The 21,030-nt window shown below is 41.8% G+C and overlaps 1 protein-coding gene across 3 annotated transcripts in view; it reads left to right on the top strand.

Annotated features, from left to right (window-relative positions):
• The window catches only part of LOC125891979 (rho guanine nucleotide exchange factor 10-like protein), a 180,996-nt gene that overhangs the window by 33,441 nt on the left and 126,525 nt on the right, over positions 1-21,030 (top strand). The window contains exons 4-7 of one of the 3 annotated variants that reach the window (XM_049581633.1): positions 7,743-7,816; positions 10,464-10,529; positions 12,192-12,407; positions 14,594-14,727. In XM_049581633.1, coding sequence (XP_049437590.1) covers positions 7,743-7,816; positions 10,464-10,529; positions 12,192-12,407; positions 14,594-14,727 — 490 coding nt within the window. Of the gene's footprint in view, positions 1-7,742; positions 7,817-10,463; positions 10,530-12,191; positions 12,408-14,161; positions 14,504-14,593; positions 14,728-21,030 lie in introns of those variants that run through there. The other 2 variants (XM_049581634.1, XM_049581635.1) reach the window with 2 other exon arrangements.

Below are 21,030 nucleotides of genomic sequence, written 5' to 3'. Positions count from 1 at the left end.
GTATGTGACCTACAACAGCAAATGAGACCATCGGTGTGAAGATAAGCTATTTCTATAGAGTGTATATACATACCTTTAGGAAACTGTGTCTGGGTCCGCCCCAGGTCGCTTCCAGAACGAAACGATTTATGGCACTCAGACAGCACATGTCATCTAACCTAGCTGCTTACATTTAGTGACGCTTATACATAGTCGCTATTCCTCCTCCTCGACCTGATGTCTGCGGGGAGTTAAAATAGCAGCAATCATCGGGTAAAAGTTCTGTGAAAGCACTGGACTCACCAACAGTCAGCCACGTCTCAGTCACACAGAGAAAATCCAATCCTCGGGAAGTCAGGAAATCCTTCAGGATAAACGTTTTGTTCGCTAGCGATCTAGCATTTACCAGCCCAATCCTGGCAGGAGCCGACGGGTCCACGGCGTTAGCTGTCCGGGGAGCCACACACAGAGGCCGCAGGTTGCGCAGATTCACCCCGCGCCAGCGGGGACGAGGAGAGCAGGGGCCGCGGGGCTGGAACACCTCATCCAGGCTGACGACAGGTACCAGCCAGGCGTCGACAGGGTCCAGTGAGTGCCGAGAAATAAAGAGGCGAGGCACAGCTCCATACTCAATCCAAGAAGCCGTGGAAGTGCTCGCCAAACAGGCCTTCAGCTTTACCAGACGACCGCTGCGTTTACCCCGGCGGCAGTGGCGCTTACGCCGGAGAGGTGGAGCTGGGGCGAGGCAGAGGTGAGCTGGGATCCCTGATAGGAGTGGGGGCAAAGCTTTCCCGTCTTGTTGTTTCATTCATCCCCAAAACAAACACATGCGCGAGCCAGGTAAGCATTTTTACGACAATACGCGCTTGAGCATTTGCATTTACATTTCTTCATGCCTTTCTGCATGCATGAAGAAATGTAAATGTGAAAAGAATTCAGGAAGGAATGTAAATGTATAAATTGTATTAAATGTCTGAAGGAATGTAAATGTACAAAGAATGTGTGAAGGAGTGTAAATGTATGAAGAAGTGTAAATGTATAAAGAATGAGTGAAGGAATGTAAATGTTAAAATGTACGTAGGAATGTAAACGTACAAAGAATGTGTGAGGGAATGTAAATGTAAAAAGAAAGGACGCATTTTATCAGTTAATTAATGCCTACATTTATTTTTTGGGCATTTTGGTGCAATTTAATGGCATATGAATTTATTTATTGACTCATTTATTTATTTATGTATTTATTTTTATTTTTGGCAGTTCCAGTCCTCCATACTAATGACGGGTTCAGACCACATGATTTCAGCCAATTATAACCCAATGCAGCATCGTACGCTGTCAGCTCAGATCGTGAATAACAATGAGTGTCGTACACAATAATGTATTGTTTTATCTCTTGTAGTGTGTCATGGTAGATGACAACTGACTCCACGTCTGGCATGCCTCACACAGTTCCAACAGAAAGTGTAGCATGTTTGGTTTTCTTTTGGTTTTCCACAACTTCTCCTGTCACAGCTGTCACTTTAGCCAGGAACACAGAGCGATCTGCTGCCATGGACAAATGTATGGCACAACACCCCAGCCCTTTAGATATTAGGGTAAAAAGGGAAAAATGATGGCATGAAACAGCAGAGGCAACCCGGTTAGAACTGTCATTGGCATCAGGCTAGCAAAGGATGTCAATTCTTCATAATGGAGAAGGATATGGTAAATGGACCTGCATTTGTATAGCGCCTAGTCATCTAGTGACTACTCAAAGCACTTTTTACACTACGAGTCACATTCACCCATTCACACACACATTCATACACTGGTGGCCGAGGCTACCGTACAAGGTGCCACCTGCTACTCAGTTTTAACACACTCACACACCGATGGAACAGCCATTGGGAGCAATTTGGGGTTCGGTATCTTGCTCAAGGATACTTCGACATGCAGCCTGGAGGAGCCCGGGATCGAACCGCTGATCTTTTGATTGGTGGACGACCCGCTCTACCTCTGAGCCACAGCCGCCCCCAAAAGGTGGCTATAAAGGAATAAAATTCACAAATAGTGGCGGGGTCTTTTCTTACTACAACTGCAGAGGTTACCAGCTTCATTTGAAACAGACTACATTTGAAACAGGCGTTTATTTATTATTCCCTCTCTATTTTCCTAATTTTATTTTTGGTCCACTCCTGTTAAAGCGAGTACTCTGCACCGTCATTTCAAACTCAACACTTCCTATATCCTTCTAAAATAAAAAGCCCCTTATTATTTCGGCTGAGAGAATCCCTTCATTTTCTAAACAGACTTTTTTTGTGAAACATTTCATGAGACTTGCATAGTTTTCATGCAGTGCTTCAAATGTTGTTCTGGCCATCTGATGGCCCTTTTTACGTTACTACAAGAACATTTTGGCTGGGACATGAACAGCCACAGTGACTGAAATAATGACAATAATAATAGAAATAGAACAAGTATAATCCGATGGCATCATACACGTTGTGAAAGACAACCATGGATGATTGGTCGTGGACCAACATGTAGTCTGTCATGTCTGTCAGCCAAGTCACAGCAAGATTTAATGACTCCACCATTGCATAATCTGACATGTAACTGTTGGAACAGACACAAATTTTGGCCTCTAGTTTCCCGGCGCGCTGCAGGGTGGCGCAGGGTGGCAAACCCCGCGCAGAGCTAGTTTCGAGCAGCGCCACCCGAGGCGTGCTCAGTTTGGTAGTTTGGAGGACTGAGGTGCGCTGAGATGGGTGTGGCGGCACAGCAGGGGGAGGTGTCGACAGATTCAGCTTGGCGCAGTGAGTTTCGTGACAAAAGGCTTTGCCGAAGGTGCGCTAAAAGCTCGCCAGCTGAAACCGGGTCTACTGTCGGCGCAGGCGGAGCACAGCCGGTGTAGTGGAAGTTTGGCTGACCGGTGGACACAGGGGCGGAAATCCCGGGGGGGACGGGGGGACATGACTCCCTCTTCAGTAAAGCTGTACCCCCCTAGACTAATTTGAGACACAATTAATAATTTTTGAACAATGCAGTAGTATTTATTAAAAGCACAATGTAAGCGGTGCTCATTATAAAAGCGCAATAATGTGCTATTTAAATCTTAAAAGATTTAGTCCCCCCCCTCCCATTCCTAGTAGTGGTATATCCCACACTCTTTCCAACGGGCGGGGCTAGGCTGGACCCGGCTGCCCACATTGCGGTAAGATGTTCACTCACACAGATACAGTTTAACTTACACAAGTTACAACACATCCCATTTACTGTTACAACAAGCCCCAGGTCCAGGCTGATAATATAAACTGTCTGCAACATTTCTCCTGCATTGTTCAAAAGCCAGAGTTTAGTGATAGTCAGAGAGGACAGGAGAGAAAGAAGATGGAGAGGACAGGACAAGAGCAGTCAGTGGCGGAGTGGCTCGTAGTTAATATCTGTAGGCTCTCCACCTCTCAGTGAGACAAACATGACAGACGTGCAGTTTAACTGACGAGGAGCGGCCATTATGCGTGATTATTACGCACGGTTTTGAGGTGCGCCGTGGCAGATCTCACAGCACACTGTTTATAAACCATTCACCAGTTTAATTGCAGGAAATGTTTATCTCACTCCTGGTAAAAAAAAAAACGAAAAAAACAAACAAAACGGTTTGCTCCTGCAGCCAGCCAGAGACGAAGGATCCATTCCACACACCTGAGCCAGTTGAAAAAGAGGGAGAGAAGGAGAGAGATTGACTTTCTGTCTTTGATGAATATTGTTATTGTTTTGCTGCCATTAAACAATGAGAGACATGTTTTCTCCCTTTACTTAATAGCATAAATATTCACACTACTGCGCATGGGAAGGCAGAGACCTGCTCTGCTCCAGACACACTCAGCACCTTGGACAGCACGGCGCACCTGACTGTTGTCGATGTGTAAATGTTAATTTGATTTCAATCATTTCGTTTTAAATCTGGACATGTGCAGGTGGACTCAGCCAGTGCTAAGAAAGATCCTATGCCTGCCTGTTGGAGAGATAGAGAAAAGATTAAAGCGTCAAATTGCGGTAAAAGATGTTGTATAAAAGACAGGCTACAACTTTTTTTCCTTGTCCCCCCTGGAATTATTCTCTAAAATTTTACTGTTCATTGTCCCTCCCAACTATGAAATGGGATTTTCGCCCCTGGGCAGACAATGCGCACACATCACCAAAACCTCACAGGCAGGTTTCCAGAATGTCAGCTGCACCTCCGCCTCGCCCCGCCTGTGAAACTAGAGGTGGGGCGAGGCGGAGGTGTTGTCCGAACCCGGCATCAAAACTGACCAACATCACCATTGAAATGATTGTTCATTTTTCATAACCCCTTATCCTATGGGTCACTGGGGCGCTGGAGCCTATACCAGCTGACATTGGGTGAGAGGTGGGGTACACCCTGGACAGGTTGCCAGATGATGACAGGGCTGACACGTAGAGACAGACAACCGATCACACTCACATTCACACCTACAGCCAAGTTAGAATAACCAATTAACCCAGCCTGCAAATCTTTGTACTATGGGAGGAGGCCGGAGCACCCATAGTAAACCCACTCTTACACAGGGAGAACATGCAAATTCCGCACACCCCATGTTTGAACAAGGAACCCTCTTGCTATGAGGCGATAATGCTAACCCCTGCACTACTGTGCCACCTACCACTGGAATTAGCTCTGCAAATTTAAACAGAAAAGATCACATAAAGTCAATGCCATGTGCAGTATTCATGATGAAGTGGTATCATGCAGTCTGAGCACATAGTTCTGATACCTGTCAGTTTTTCACAGCCAACAGAACCCCATGCCAGCTAAACTTTAGATATTCTCAGACAGATATTCCCTAGTTTTTACAATGCAATGAACACTTTGGGCTCTAGTTTCCCGGCGCAGCACAGGGTGGCGAACCCCGCGCAGAGCTAGTTTCGAGCAGCGCAACCCGAGGCGCGCTCAGTTTGGTAGTTTGGCAGACCGAGGTGCGCTGAGATGGGTGTGGTGGCGCAGCAGGGGGAGGTGTCGACAGATCCAGCTTGGCGCAGTGACAGTTTCGTGCCAAAAGGCTTCGCCGAAGGTGCGCTAAAAGCTCGCCATCTGAAACCAGGTCTACTGTCAGTGCAGGCGGAGCGCAGCCGGTGTAAGCCGAAGTTTGGCTGACCTGCGGAGAGTGCGCACACGTCACCAAAACCTCACAGGCAGGTTTCCAGAATATCAGGCACATTAATAATGCAATAAATAGCCACAAAACCACTATTCAATGCAACTATCTGCAATCAGCACATAAATGTATCTCTATATTGACTGTCCCGTCACATCTGATGTCAGATCAAAGGGTATTGGCACCCTTTGGCACATTTAGCACGCGTAATGGAAACCCAACCTGATTTGATTAACACAACTGCAAACTAATGAGTTCACATCCCTCTCAGCCAACCACAAACAGCCACAGCATCAGATAGGGAGTATATATTCAGCATCTGTCATCTTAGAAAAGTCAAAAAAAAAGAAACAGAGTGAGACTGCGAGAGAGAAAGAGAGAGCGCGCACGCACGAGAGAAACGCAACATTGATTTACAATTGTGGTGACCTCCTCCCAGGCTACCTTTGCATCATCAGCCCGTGGAGGTCTGCTCGCAGTTCCGTATATTCGGACACTGCGAGCTTGGACCTCCCGGACCAGAACATCAGTTTCCTCCTGGCAGAAGTTTGGCCGTCTGATGCTGCTGCTCTCTTCTGCCATGCCGAATTGAGTAAACTCTCATTATGCCTTCGCGCGGCGCATTTAAGGGCGAGGAGAGGGGCTCATTTGATTGGTGTGATGTGTGTAAAACCCACTCCACACCTTCTCTCCTCCCTCTTTCCGACTTGCGCTGGTAGGAGGGACGGAGGTGGGATAGAGGAGTAGCTGCGCCAGGGCGCACGGTGTGCCAAACTTTCAAAATCCGCCTGGCCACACCCAGTTGGCGAAGCGCAGGTGCGCTGCGCCTCCGCCGCACCTGGTATGCGAAACTAGAGCCCATTATGTATATACACACAGGGTGAAAACAATAGACTTAATTTCATCCCATACTTTCTAGTCATGTGATAGGACTCCACACAGAATTTGCTTGTTACCACAAACGTCATGTTGTGGGTGGCAACATCTGTCTGTCCCATTTTTTATTTATACAGGTCTCTGATTGCTTCACCTTTGTATGTGGGATTTCCACTGAACTGGTGTTTCATTTTAAATGTAAGGCTCTAGCTGAGCGTGAAACTTAATTTCAGACCCTCAGAAATAGTAGTTTGACCAAAAAAAAAAGAAGAAGACAGACAAGAAATGAAAAAAGTAAGTTTACTCAAGGTCCACTTACTAGCTTTATTCCAGAGCTTTCAACTCCATTGCATGGTGTTCAGCAAAGAATGTAGACTGTCAGTGCATCTCAAATTGCATCCTACTGCATGCAACACTTAATATTTTGAGTGTACAAGTGCACTAAGTGTGTACATACTCCATAGTACGGGAAAATGCAGTGTACTACTGGTCAAAACGGCTCATAAGTTGAGTGTGGAATGATGGACCTCAACAGATGGCTTCCGCTACATCACAAACTTCTCAACTTTTTACATGGCAGCTGGAGACAACAAGGAGCCTGTTAATTATATTATGTTTTTGCACTTACTACCAACACTGTTGTCCAGTAGAAGCCGTCAGTAACGTTTGTTCAGTCTGTAATGATTTGGTACCGTAAGCAATAATCTGAGTACTAATGTTAGCTTTCTAGCTAACTAATCATTTGCTAGCTGGCTAACTTGCTCCTAGCTATGGTAGCACATCTTAGTCAGCATCAACGTTGTGGCATAAGTTTGGTTATGTGTGGGTGGAGATAACATTCAAATGTTGGTGATAATGCTCCACTGTCTGTTTGCAATTTTGCCACAAGCTAGCTAATAACCCAATGGGCAGGAAATCCAAAGTGTGGGATCATGTTGAGAAGGTGAAGGATGAACCCAAGGTAATATGTTAACTCTGCAGGCAAACATTTACCCATCATTCGTCGACTACAACCATGATGTAGCATCTGAAACATGGAAGTAGCTACATGCCCATTAGCCATTTAGCACATTCATTACCGCTCTCCTGACAGCGTAATTAACAGGCCGCTCGCTCAGTTTCTGACATGCATTTGTAGATATAATATAGGCCTATATTAATTAAGGTTCAGTACGGTTTAGTATTTCTCTAATGTAGCACAGTGTTAACAATATTACTTATACTATTCTTTCTCAGACCTTAAACTCAAACCATTGTGTTGCCCTGCCCAAAATTTATAATTTAATAATCAGATTAATATCGTAAACATGCGGGCGACTAGTTGACTAATGGCCCTAAATGATGACTATTGATCCACTAGGAATATTGTTAGTCGGGGCAGCGCTAGAAATTAGTGCACCACACAAGAAGTACGTAGTGTACAAAGTGTACTACACTGAAGTGTATTAATGAAAGTACGTAATTTCAGACACACAGTGCTTCTGTGGAATACAATCTGCCTCTTATAACCAACCACCTGTTACAAAGTGACCAATGTGCCATCATCATATAAGCAAGTGAACTTTCAGTTACATTTCTTTTTTTGGCAGCTATCTTCAGGGTGCTATCTGTTCAGAAGTTTCATCTTCAAAATGGGAGAGAAAACACCTTAGAAACTGATAGAGTATGTCTTGTTATAAATATGAGAAGTTCTTTGACCTACTGACCTCTAGATTGAAATGCTTGTTGCAGACGTTCCACCTCCTCTGATCTGGGAGTGACTGGAGAGTCAGAGAGTTTCTGGAAAGCGAGCAGTATTTATGAAGGTAAGAAATAAGAGGAACATCAGTATCTGACAGGCTTCATCTGGTCTCTCCATCCAGCTCAGAGCCGGAGCTCAGGCTGTGAGCCTGGGGTCCTGGGCTGCGAGCCTGGCCTGATCTGTGCCTTTATGCGCACCAAAGTGAGGATGTTTCTGTGTTTGATTGCATTCGGACAGCCCAGGCATCACATCGAGCCAAGGAGTGGCTCAGTGTGGTTTCAGAGCTCACGCTGCGATTAAACAAAGGTACGCAACATGCCTGTAAGTGTTAGCTTTGGTAGTAGCTAGCTTGTAGCAAAGGTAAGATGCTGCATTTCAGTGAGGTTTCTTTTTATTTGAAAAATGTGAAGTGGAGTACCATAACGTACCATTTAAACAGTAATTACTATCCAAATTGGAATTTCCTGCTACAGTGAAATGCAGCCAGTTTCACCAAGCTGTTAGCATTAGCTGTCCTCTGCTCCATACCCCCCTATCAGTTCCTGATAGGGATGCATGATAATATTGGCACGTCATTGGTATTGGCCGATACTGGCTTTAAAAATTAAAATCAGAATCAGCCAACATGCTTTTTCTTAATTTGTACAATGAATGAATATTACATACATTGAAAAGTATTGTCTTTCATCTCTCCTTCTACTGGGCGGCCATCTCAATAAGAGTATGCATGCATAATATGATGTTAATTCTACTACAAAGGAGACTTGATGATCACTAAAATTGACATCGGTATTGGTTATCAGCCAAATGAGTTATTACATAGCAGCATGTTGGATATCTGCAAAAAATCCAATATCGTGTATCTCTAATAAAATAATAATAAAACTATCAGAGACGGAGAAGTGCAGATGTAATTTAGTTGTTGCCAATATGTTAGAATCTACAATCTATGCAGTTAAAACTTTAAAGTTAAACTACATATGTTGCAAAGTGACAACAGCAGAGCTCTGTGGGTTGATCTCCGTCTCTGGTGAACTCAGTATGTAGCGTTTGCTTTATCTCCGTGGTAACGGATATAAAAGCAAGAGGGTCAAAGTTGGAAACATTTCGTACTTTTTTAGGGCAGCTGCAGTACATACTAAAGGTAAAAAGAAAAAGTATGCGATTCAGAGCGCATCCTGTGTATTTGTGCAGTAGTACTTGTGGGAATACAGAGGTAGGGATCTTGTGTTTGTGTGGTTATGTTTAATTGCATTATTCCAGTCATGACAGGTCACCTTCATGTGTATGTGAAACCTGCTCTTCCGAGGTGTCTTGTGTCATGATTTTAAACTAGTAATCTTCCCTGAAGGCAGTGAACCTCCTCTTAGAGAATGAATCAGTATTTCAAATCTTTTAAGAAATCCCATGCAAGACAGCTGTGCCTCCTTTGAGTGACTCGGGTGCTCTGTTAAACACAAACTTAATTTGGTGCACTCCAGAAACTCAAAAAAGTATTAATACTGTAGCCTCAGTATACTGTTTATATCATATGCTGACATGTTCCTGAAAACACACTTTTAATCAGAACAGCCCATGAGCTGAATCCTCTTCCTGTGGAACAAAGCAGTTATAACCCAGGTGTTTTAGGGTGATCAGTGAAATAAAATGAACTGGGCCCTTTTCATCAAAAGTATATGAATGTACATACACTGTACCATGACATTACAGCCCACTTTGAAAACACAACCTTATAGGATAAATCCTGCATATTAAGTTCAAACCTAAAATCCAGTTTAAGGCCCTGCTTAACAAAGACTTACGGACCCAAACACATTCCAATTAAAAGGTAAGTTTGAGGGAGCTTATCACCAGATAAAACAACAACAGGGAAAAAAATAATTAGTATGACTAAGAAACAGCCAGGAGGCAAAGTCTAAATACCAACATATGTTTTGGCATAAGCTCAGATCAGTGTAAAAAATTCCATTCCATCTTCAACCATAATATTGAGTCTTTTTCACCCATATCAAGAGTATGTGATGTACCGTCTAGTTAGATATCTGAAAATAAAATATGAAATACTAGGCATAGTAACCATTGATATGCACTCCCATGATCTGTGAAAAGCTACATTACTAGAATATTTGGAAATGAGATATATTCTATTTTACTAACGTATTTAGCTACATATCATCAAAAGAGTAAAGTTACGTACCACAACATAAAATGTTGTAAGCTGTGGTTATGACCAGTGGCTGTAGAATGTGTGATTCCAGCCTAGTTTGCCGCTACAAACAGCTAACGCAAATACAGTAAGGTGAACATAGCCCATGAAACTTTGGGTGTTTGAGAATAAGTCATTAAACAATAGTGCTGAGAGCCAAAAACTTTGTAGACAAATCGTCTTTTCCAATTTATCATCGTAAGAGGTCCACAAGACAATGGCAGTCAGTAAGGCAGGGAACTGTGGATGGTTGGTGATGGCGAGTTTGCAGACTGTATGTGAAGTGCTGGCATCCTCTCATTCAGAAAGCTCCTCTAGTTGTGTTGCAACCAAGTCCCACTCATTACAGCTGTGGCTCTCCAGTGTTGGGGGTAACACATTACAAAAGTAAGGTGTATAGTAATATATAATATAGTAATAAAGTATTATATTATGTTTTAGCAGTAATGCAGTAATATATCGTGTTACCACCTGAAATAAACTGTTTATTGTTTTCATTTTTCAGTTATCCACACTGATCCACACCACTCCACTTCTACCAGTGTGCCACCAGAAAAAATGTCATCCAAAGGTTGTTGTTTGTTGCCATGTTATTATACGCTACAAGAAGGGTGCCGGTGATCGGCACATTTGAGTCATGCTGTACTGTGTGTTATCATGTTCAGTATGTTTCCCTTAATACACCTGCAACATCTACAACGTGTCCCGTTCTGTATTTGTATCCTATGGCAGCCTGAAAGCAGCAGCAATAAGGAGCTGGCCTCCAGTACGTTTTTCCTCGTCACAATGATTGGCACATCTGGGTGATGTTAGTATGTTGGATGTGTTTCCATTCACATCCCCTACAACTACATAGCAACAGCAGCACACAGTCCAGTTCTTATGCATAAGATTAATATGCGCTTCACATAGTGACTGACACACACGCCCTTCCATTTGTTCTGCTAACCTCAATATTTGTTTGTTGTGTTTCATGTCATAGACCCACATCAGACCTGCGCAGCACTGGATTTGAAATAAACTGTAATAAACTGGAGCTTCTGTGCTTTGATTACCTGCTGTGAAACAATATGACACTCATCATTTAAAATGAACATTAGTTCCTCTGAGCTCATTTTGGTCAAAGTAACACAAAAGTAGTGTAATAAATAACTTATTACTCTACACAGAGTAATATTGTAAATTAACTTATTACTTTCACATGAAGGTAACTAATAATATCTAATATATTACATTTTGAAAGAAACCTGCCCATCACTCTGGGTCTGTGAGCATACATTTACAGTTCACTGTTAGCTTCTGCTTACTCTGGGGCTCCAGTTTCCACAAAAGTTTTGTTGTACACCCATGAAACTGCATAAAATCCAAATAATAAAAACTAAAAAATGAGAAATGTTTCAGGAGAGGGCAAGAAGCCACAGGCATATACAAACAGACCTTCAATCACCCTAAATAGAAAAACAGACAATTACAAAAAAGGGAGAAAAGCAGACAAAAGAACTAAACTTACATAATACAGAAAAATACAACAAAAGATAAATGACAATAGATAAATGACACACTGAGCAGTCTGTGACAAATAGTGCAATGGACTTTTGGGTGTGATCTAGCCCTTTTATTGTGTTTTACTGTGTTTTTAGTTTTGCATTTTTTTGCACTTGCACCTGTGTGAGGATATGTTGTGTTGCTGTTGAATAAGCTACTGGATGCCTTAATTTCCTTCAGGATGAATAAAGTATCTATCTATCTATCTATCTATCTATCTATCTATCATCTAAATAATCCAATAAAACTTAGAAATACATAGAATACAACACATAGAATACTAAAAGGGGGGAAATATATATTTAAATACAAGTCAAGAGATAATTAGACATAATGAATTAAATGTAATGATAATTTCCTTTTAAATTTTTCAAAGGATAAAGAGCTCTTGACAACTAGTGTTCCAAATGTGTCCACCACAATATCTGAGGCTCTGGCCATGTTTCATCTTGTAAAAAGGAAAGTAAAGCTGATTAAACTGTCTAGTATTATACATAAATTACCATTCAAGTGCATGTTTTACTGTATTTATTACCACTATTAAAATCAGTAATAGCCAGTGGAAACTGAATCTGATGTACACACCACAGTCAATATGGAGTAAAGCTCATGTGTTTTTCACAGAGACAGTACTGCTACAGTCCTTTAACACTGAGCTTCTTAAACCAGTGGTTTCACTGTTTTGTAGGCAAGCCTTCTCTGATAGGAGAGGATGATCAAGACATGTCCAGCAGTGCAGTAAATGGCTGCAGCCCACAGCAGGACACTGCGGAGGCTGAGGTGTCCTCTTCAGTCAGTCCACAGACCAATAGTACGGGGAGGTGCAGCCCAGCCAGTGTGGTCAGAGACACAGAGGTCATCTATGATGATGTGCCTGCTGAGAGCATCCAGCACCCAGTGGAAGGTGAGTCTCCTAATAGTTTATTTACAAGACACACGTCCACGCAGGATTGATAAGTTTGAAACACGTCCACCACCACGCAGCAGTGTTAATGTTGCTATTTTAGATTTAGTCTTAGTCTTTACACGAAAATACTTATTAGTTTTAGTCACATTTTAGTCATTTTTATCCTTCATAGTTTTAGTCTAGTTTTAGTTGACAAAAATTCAAAACATTTTAGTTAACTTTCAGTCATTATGTTTTCTTGTTTTTTTTTTTGTTGTTGTTTTTTATCTTAAAACCAATCCAGTTAGACTACTTCATTTATCAGAAATTAGAATCAAGGTGACTGATAAAAACAGTTTTTAAGACAGTTTTTTTCTACAACTACAAATAGTTTCTGCACACTTACAAACTGTCATTTCTCCAGCAGTGTTTGACAGAATAAAGGTGTGATTACGAGCACACACTTAATGATCATCATTTGAAAAGTTCAATATCTCTCTATTTATGCTCTCAAAAACTTTGACACCACAAATAACTAATCTGAGACAACTACGATTTGTACCCAGGTTCAGTCTAAACTCTGATTTATCCATCTCACTGTTAACAAGCAGAAAACTAACTTAATTAAAACCTGAATTCTTTCTTAATCTGCAACATGTTAGTTTGGAGGTTTAAACCTGTGTCCTCTCACAGAGTTGGTGATTAAAACTAAACTTTCATCTCTGTTAGAGAAAACTGATTTGAGTTTATACTATTTACAGCTATACTCACAGATAACTGAGCCTCCTACCTGCCTGTCAAACAGCATCAACCCATAAACTCTCTCCAGTCCGGACTGAGTGGATTCCTGCAGGGATCAGCTATGAAGTCTGGCGATGCAACTACCTAACTTCACAAATCCATTCAGCAGCTCCACCATCCACAGCCGGACACACAGGGCTGATTATTTACTGCTGAATTACAGCTCACAACTTGCTCAACTAATTTTTACTGGCTAGTGGCGCTATCGACTGGAGTTTACCAGCCTGTTGCTCATGTGGCATTTAAAGATAATTACAAGCACGACCGCTCTCAGCTTTCAATGTCCAATAGTTCACCACTAACATTTTTATTATGTCTCGTCTCATCAATGAAAATGAAACATAGAATTTGTCTTAGTTTTTTTTATTATCGAGATCTATTTTTAACACTTCGTCATCTCGTTTTTGTCATGGAAAAAAGGTCGTTGACGAAAATATTTCGTAATTACATAATTTAACACTGGACTATACACTGTTAATAGACTGATTAAAATTATAGAGGCTTAAAGGCCCTGACACACCAAGCTGGCGGTTGGCCGTCGGTCAAAGTCGGGCCGTTGGTGAGTGTCTGTCTCCCTAGTTTTTGCGGTGTGTCCCGCACCGTTGGCACTTCGGTGTCGGCGGCTTTTCGGTCAATTGAGCATGTTGAATCAGCGGCGGAGCTTGTCGGCGAGAGAGATCACTCTGATTGGCTGTTCAGGTTTTATTTCCTCGCCCCTGTAGCGAGTGAATCTGCCTGTAGTGAAACCGGGGCTAACCAGTGCTTCCTCCTCAGGCTCCACTTCACTCAGCTGCCCAACAGACCCGCTGCTTCTTCCCACTTTAACCTGAATAGCCGCAGCATGACCAGAGGGAAGCACAGCCAGTTAGACTCCACTAGCCTCTGAGCTAGCCCTGGCTCTCTGTTTGGATCCAACCGGAGCAGCGAGCCCTGGTTTGTTATTCAGGTTAAAGTGGGAAGAAGCAGTGGATTTGTCGGGCAGCTGAGTGAAGTGGAGCCTGCGGAGGAAACACCGGGACTGTCTGGATGTAATAGTCTGTGGAGGTGCTGCGGTGCTCGGCTGCGCAGATAGGAAACCCCTCGGCTGACAGGATGTTCTTCTCTCTCACTCCGCTACTTTGTTTATCTCATGCGTTCCTCAGACTTCTGGTTTCCCTTTTTGCATTATTTCCTCTCATGCAGGCGCAGAACGTACATGCTACTTGGCCGTCGGATGTAGTCTTTGTAGTGTGTTCAAATGCAACTGACACAGGGCGACATGAGGCGACGTAGACGACGCAACAGTTGGCTTTCGTCGCCGCTATGTCAGTTTGGTGTGTCAGCACCTTAAGAGACACAATTATTGGCTGTATTATAGCAAACTACACAGTGAGTGTTGTTCATCTGTTGGCTTCTGTGTACAGATGTTGATGACATCTATGAGGACATCCAGAGACCTGATCACTGTGGCTCCAACGGCTGGAGCTCCAGTGAGTTTGAGAGTTATGATGAGCTGTCTGACAGTGACACTGTTCCCCCAGCCGACAGCAGTAGCAAGGTAACTCATTCACTAGAGGTTTTCTATGCAATGTGAACAATAAGATGAAGATTTCCTTATAATATATCCAGGGGTGAAAGTAGTTTTAAATTCTTGCCGGTAATATTACCAAAACCTTCATTGCTTCATATTGTTCACCTCTCCTCACTTTATGCATTTTTAAAAAGCAAAGCCAAAACCAAACAAATAAAAACATTTCAATATTTTACTGTACCTGTATGGAGTAGAAAGAAATTAGAAATACTTCACAATGTGTAGAGCAAAGTATTTGTTTTAATGTTTAGGGTGCTGTATGAAACCTTAATGAACACTTAAAACCATGCATTTCGTTTTTTTCTTTTTCTCTTTTCCTGTTTACCTATTTTTCGTTGCAAAAAACATTGATCAACATCCACAATAATCTCAATAAACTATTTAAATATTTACTATTTAAATCACGCTGACAGCGTTTGAGCCAACCACAAGAATGTGTGAAATTTTGTTGGTTTAATTTATTGTTTGTCCTGCCGCGGTGCAAATGGCTTTTTTTGCAATAGTGGAAAGCTGCAGTATGGAGGCTGCAGTTTCAGGACCGCAGTTTTAGGACTGTTTAATTTTCGTCACAGCGCCACCTACTGAGCGGAGGCTGCAGTACCCGAGGCTGCAGTTTCAGGACCGCAGTTTAGAACCGTTTAATTTTCCGAGCGGAGGCTTAGTAACGGAATAATATAATGCATTATAATTTCAAAAATAGGAGAAATTAATTAGTAATAGTAGCCTAATTAGATTATAGTTACAAGCCCAGGTTAGGCCTACGTTACCATTGCTGGTCCTCTCCGCTCCTCTCACCCACACTTGAGCATCTGTTCTGGGCTACACAGTGTTGGCCAGACCCTGGAAGTCAAGCGGGGTGGGCCGACACTGTGTATCTCAGAACAGGTGTTTAATGTGCGTTACAGCAACATCTGATGTAGTCTAATGTAGCACTGTCATGTCTGCTGCATAACACTTTTTAAACCCTGTTTAAATCATCGCTGCTAAGACCCTGTGCAATTTACATACTGTGCAATATCCCATATCTTTATTATACTCTGTATATATTGTAAATAGTCTTGTGTGTACAGTAATTCAATTTATACTGTTTTTATATATATATTTTATCTATATGTACATACATATATATATATATATATATATATATATATATACTGTATATGTATGTGTATATATATATATATATATATATACATACTGTATACACATATTTTATATTTTCTAATCTTTAATTTTCTTTTATTCAAGTAACATTGTCAGGCTGGGGGAGAGAGGGAGATGTCTGGACAAGGCTGCGTCCAGCATGGACCAAAACACAGCACGGACGGTTCAGAAGCAATTCGGAATGAGTTAAAAGCAATTAAACAGACAAAGTGGTGTTTAAAACTGCATATATTGCTAGCACATCTATTTTCTGGCCTAAAGTGCAGCCTGAATCTTTAAAGGGCCAGTGTGTAAAATGGGTTGAAAATAGTGACATCAGGTGTCAAATTCTAGATTGCAGGGTTCACTCGCTCACCCCTCCCGTCGGGTAAATGACGGTGGCCTCGTAGGGACAAAAAGCCTTGCGCACAAGTTTTTCAGGAGTAGGTCTATCTAGCACTCGTGAGCAGGAGACCACAGGAGCGTTTGGGAAAAAGGCCCGTTTATTTGAGCACTCCAGAAACTCCGGTAACACTCCACTCCGTCCCAAACTCTGACTCTTCTGGCGTAACAGACACACTTCATAACTGTACACACATACAAGTTTACCATACTGAGTGGGTACCCCCTCCCCTCTCTGCTCCACCAATCTCCAGCCCGCACACTGACTGACAGCGTAGCCGGTAAACAGAGCTCAGCTGTTTATTTAGCCTAGCGATATCTCTGGACTATAGTAGCTGCAATGGACGACTTTGAACGCGATTTTGAAGAGTTTCTTGTAGCGGACACAGACCCAGAGCCATACCTGTTTGAGCCGGAGCATACAGATGAGGAACTCCATGTGTTTGATGCTGAGCGGGCGAGAAGAGAGGCTGAATGCACAGAATGGGATTCGGTGCTACTGCTACCATCGCTGGGGAGATATATCATCAGGAGGAAAAGCGCTGCAGAGAGTGCATCACAAGGAGTGAAGCTGCATCTTCTTTTCCTCGCAGATGACGGTTCGGGTTCATTCTCTCCTGTTGAGTGGTAAGTGTGGTCCATTCGCAAACTTTAGAACTAAAAAAACCTTTCACTACTCTCTATCAACGAACTACTAACACTCTCTGCTGTTTCCTCCTCCTTCTTCCTTCCTTCCGCTGTCTTCGTTGCTTCATTTATACACGTGAAACGCGTTCTCTGGCTGGCTGGATTGTCCACTCGGTCTACCGTACATACATGGCGGCGCAAGATGGCGATTTCTCTAAAGCAAGGCCCTTGCTATATATATATATATATAAAAGCATAATTATAAGGCTACGAAAACCAAACAAATTTTATTTTATAGCGATCATACAATTATATAAACATATTAATGGGTAGAATATTCAGATTCAGATTCAGACTGACAATAAACCATGCCAAATATTACACACTGGCCCTTTAAGTGGTACGCAGTAGGCCACCGGACTGTACTGGCTTACTTTCACCCCTAAATATAGCTCAGGTGTCTGGCAGGAAACCCCTAGTCTGCAAAAATAGTCAGAGTGATGGTTTCGTTGGCTCACATTTTCCATTTGAGTTGAATTTTGTGTGTGATTGGTCACTTAAAGTTATAATTTACATCATATGAATGACTGAATAATTTTTGTTTCAGTTACATACATCTGGAGAAACAAAGATTATTTCTCACAAATTTTCTCAAAGTCAATAACTGAAAAAGGAATAGGCTGAAGCCTCAGGCTTATTTTTGCATGTCAACCAAAGAATAACCCAGAATATCAACAATACCAAAGTAAGGAAATAAATTAATGATTAATACATTACACCTTTAATTATACAGACAGGAAGGCTTTTGTTCACAACTCAAAAATTATCTGCAGTGATTTAAAATAAACAATATTGAGAAACTTTACGGTGTAGGATGCTATAAACAGCTGATTTGTAGATTAGAGATAATCAACTTTATGTATTATTCTAAGAGCTCTTTTCTGAAGTAAAAATCTAAAATACAAACACAAATAACTAAATCCAAAAAATAGACTCTCAGTCCGTTAACAAAAATCAAACAACCAAAAACGAATAAAATGGACTCTCAGTCTCCTATCAAAAATTGCCCTCCACCTCGTCTCCCCCTCACGAAGATAGCACTCTGTGTGTGTGTGTGTGTGTGTGTGTGTGTGTGTGTATGTGTAGCCCATAGCCCCACCTCCCCAACAGAGACACAGACACTCGATGACAAGAGCTTTCCCTCTGTTCATTACACCAATGAACCAACTCACCTGGCTGCCAGAGGATGCACGGCAGTGAATGCTCTTGTCGTCCAGTCTCTTTGGTGGAGAGAGATGAGGAAAACAAACACACATGAATATGGCAATTAATCGTGGCCGGAAAAGTTACTGTCTCCCTTTAAATTTACCGTGCAATTAACCGACTTATTGCATATTGCAACAGACCCAGAGAGAGAGAGAGAGAGAGAGAAAATGGCGGATGTGGCCTCCTGGTGGGTCACAAAAATTCCATTTAGCAAATCCATCAGTTCAGTGGAGATGAGGAAAACTATTAAGTGAATGCAGGTGAGAGTGAATCAGTTATCTATTTCTCATCATTTGGGAGTCAACTGTAAGCTCTGTCCCTTATTATATCAAAATAAGGAAAATCCCCTTTAATGTATGGAATGTGCTATAGGATGAGGAACAGACAATCCACAATGGTGTGTGTCCTATTTTAATTTGGTTGCTTTGTGTCATGGTTAATTCATAAATATAAAAGATAACCATATGTTAATGTAATCATCTCAAGCCCTATGCATGATGAATGGCGATGCTAGAAATAATAAAAATTGAACAGAAAATACATCCTTTTTACCTCTCTGCAAACAGTTGCCTTACTTAGCCTCTCAGCATCACTAGCACTATACAGGAATGTACCGCTAGCAAAGAACCTCAGTGCAATACAGACTAACTGCACAGTGGTCAGAGACTGGCTGCAGCGTGTGATCTTTATAATGTGTGGTTCCAGCAAACTGCATACATATGCTTTGCCTGCTGAACCAGTATCTCTCCCACAGACAGGAGTCCATCTGTATCAATGGGTTGGTCCTATCCTGGAAGACCCTTGGGGCTGGTGGTGGTTGGAAGGCCCTCTGCACAATGTGGGCCTCCTCATCAACAGGATCCTCAACGAAGGGGCATGCTATTATTTCCTAATTTACTCTCTCTTGCTCTGTCTCTGTGTCTGTCTGGGTATATCCCTCTCCTTCTCTTGGATGCACTCCTTATATGGCCGTTGTCAGTTGACCTTAGTTGGCTGTCAATTTGCTAGCCAATTGGAAACAGAGCAGGGTGGGGATGGGAGGGCAATCACATATGCATGTACAATCTTTTTTTTTAATGCCTCAGTTTCATTTTAGTATAGTTTTGTTTTTATTAGTTTGATTTTGGCTTTACTGTTGTGTTTTTTTTTTTTTAAAAATTATCTTATTTTTAATTACATTTTAATTTATTTTTAATAGTTTATTTTTTTATTCATTATGTTATATATTTTATGATCTACATATTGTTTTATCATTACATGACAGTTGTGAGAGTGTAAAAGCACTGGCAGAACTGTGTTTTGGGTGTCTGCTCTTGTCTATTGTCATTCAAAGTTACCACTGCGCTCTAACCCTCCTGGTACGTAGTCCAAATAAATATCCAGGAAGAACAAAAATAGTTTAATTATTGAAGTATTTAGCAACACAGAGACTTGTGGTCAGTGGGATGTGAGGATTCTTAAAATAACATCAGATGTGAAGCCCTAACTGTATCTGACTGAGCCTAAATGAAAGCTGTTGTCTTGTATTTTTTTTTCTCTGAAAATATTAACCTTATAGTCAAACACAGTTTATTCAGCCTGTGTAGTTGAGGGAACAGGTCAAACTGATAGGTTGCTGATTTACAGGAGAATTCATTCAGAATTGCTGATCTGTTCTGTACGACATCTATTGCACGTCTGTCCGTCCTGGAAGAGGGATCCCTCCTCAGTTGCTCTTCCTGAGGTTTCTACCGTTTTTTTTCCCCTGTTAAAGGGTTTTTTTGGGGAGTTTTCCCTTATCCGCTGTGAGGGTCCTAAGGACAGAGGGATGTCGTATGCTGTAAAGCCCTGTGAGGCAAATTGTGATTTGTGATATTGGGCTTTATAAATAAAATTGAATTGAATTGATTGATTGATATCAAATGGAGGATAAACCATGAACATAAACTACAGATCACCCGTGAAGCATTTTAAAAAAATAATCTATCATCATTAAAACAACTGGAGACTGAGAGCAAACTGATAGCCTATATGGGTCTGATCACTTTTTTAATGAATTGGCATCATTCCAGACAGGATGTAAGTGTGTCTGTGACTTCCTGTACGGACTGAAGGCTGCTGGAAACTGTCGGGAAACTGCCCGACTTGACTGCCCCTCCCCTCCCGCGGCTGCCTGCTCTCGTCTACTTTTCAGGCGAGGCGCAGTTCATCTCGAACAAGCCTATTGTCTATGGTCTATGGATCAAGGCGAGCACTTCTTCCTACGTACTCAAAATCGTAGGTGCTGATTGGCCGAAGAGGAGTCCTGTGTATCTGCGCTCGATTGCTTTTCCTTCATCCTTAAACTACCCGGATGTCTGTCACAGTAAATTGAAATTGAATTGTGAGAACTGAATGTGAAGATATATAGAAATATATTCAATTTCATATTATACTATTCAGATTCAGTTTTTCAATGCAATTATTTATATGATTATATGATTCAAATTCAGTTTCTGGTGGCACATATTTCAGCCCATATCACTGTACCAACTGAACTGAGACGAGTTGAGTAGTGTACTATTGAAAGAGCTGATATATAGGCGTTAAATGGGCTATGGAAATGAGCGCAAAATTCGAAAATATAGATTAATTATCAACCGCATAGAAATCGACCTATGGTCAACAGTCACTTTTAATAGTGGAAAACAAAGCTTCTGCTTATTTTTCTTTTGCATAAATAAATGAGATATTGTTTGTTTACAACTGCGAATGCAATTTATTTCGTACTTCCGGCACCATAGCGCTCCGTTTCTCCCATGTTGTCAACGCCTGAGTAGGAAAAATCCAATGCCTCCATGGTCCGATGGTCAA

The sequence above is a fragment of the Epinephelus fuscoguttatus genome, linkage group LG7 (genome assembly GCF_011397635.1).
Source record: "Epinephelus fuscoguttatus linkage group LG7, E.fuscoguttatus.final_Chr_v1".
Taxonomy (NCBI): domain Eukaryota; kingdom Metazoa; phylum Chordata; class Actinopteri; order Perciformes; family Serranidae; genus Epinephelus; species Epinephelus fuscoguttatus.
Note: the sequence above shows the minus strand (reverse complement) of the source record. Positions and strands in the feature narration are given on the sequence as shown.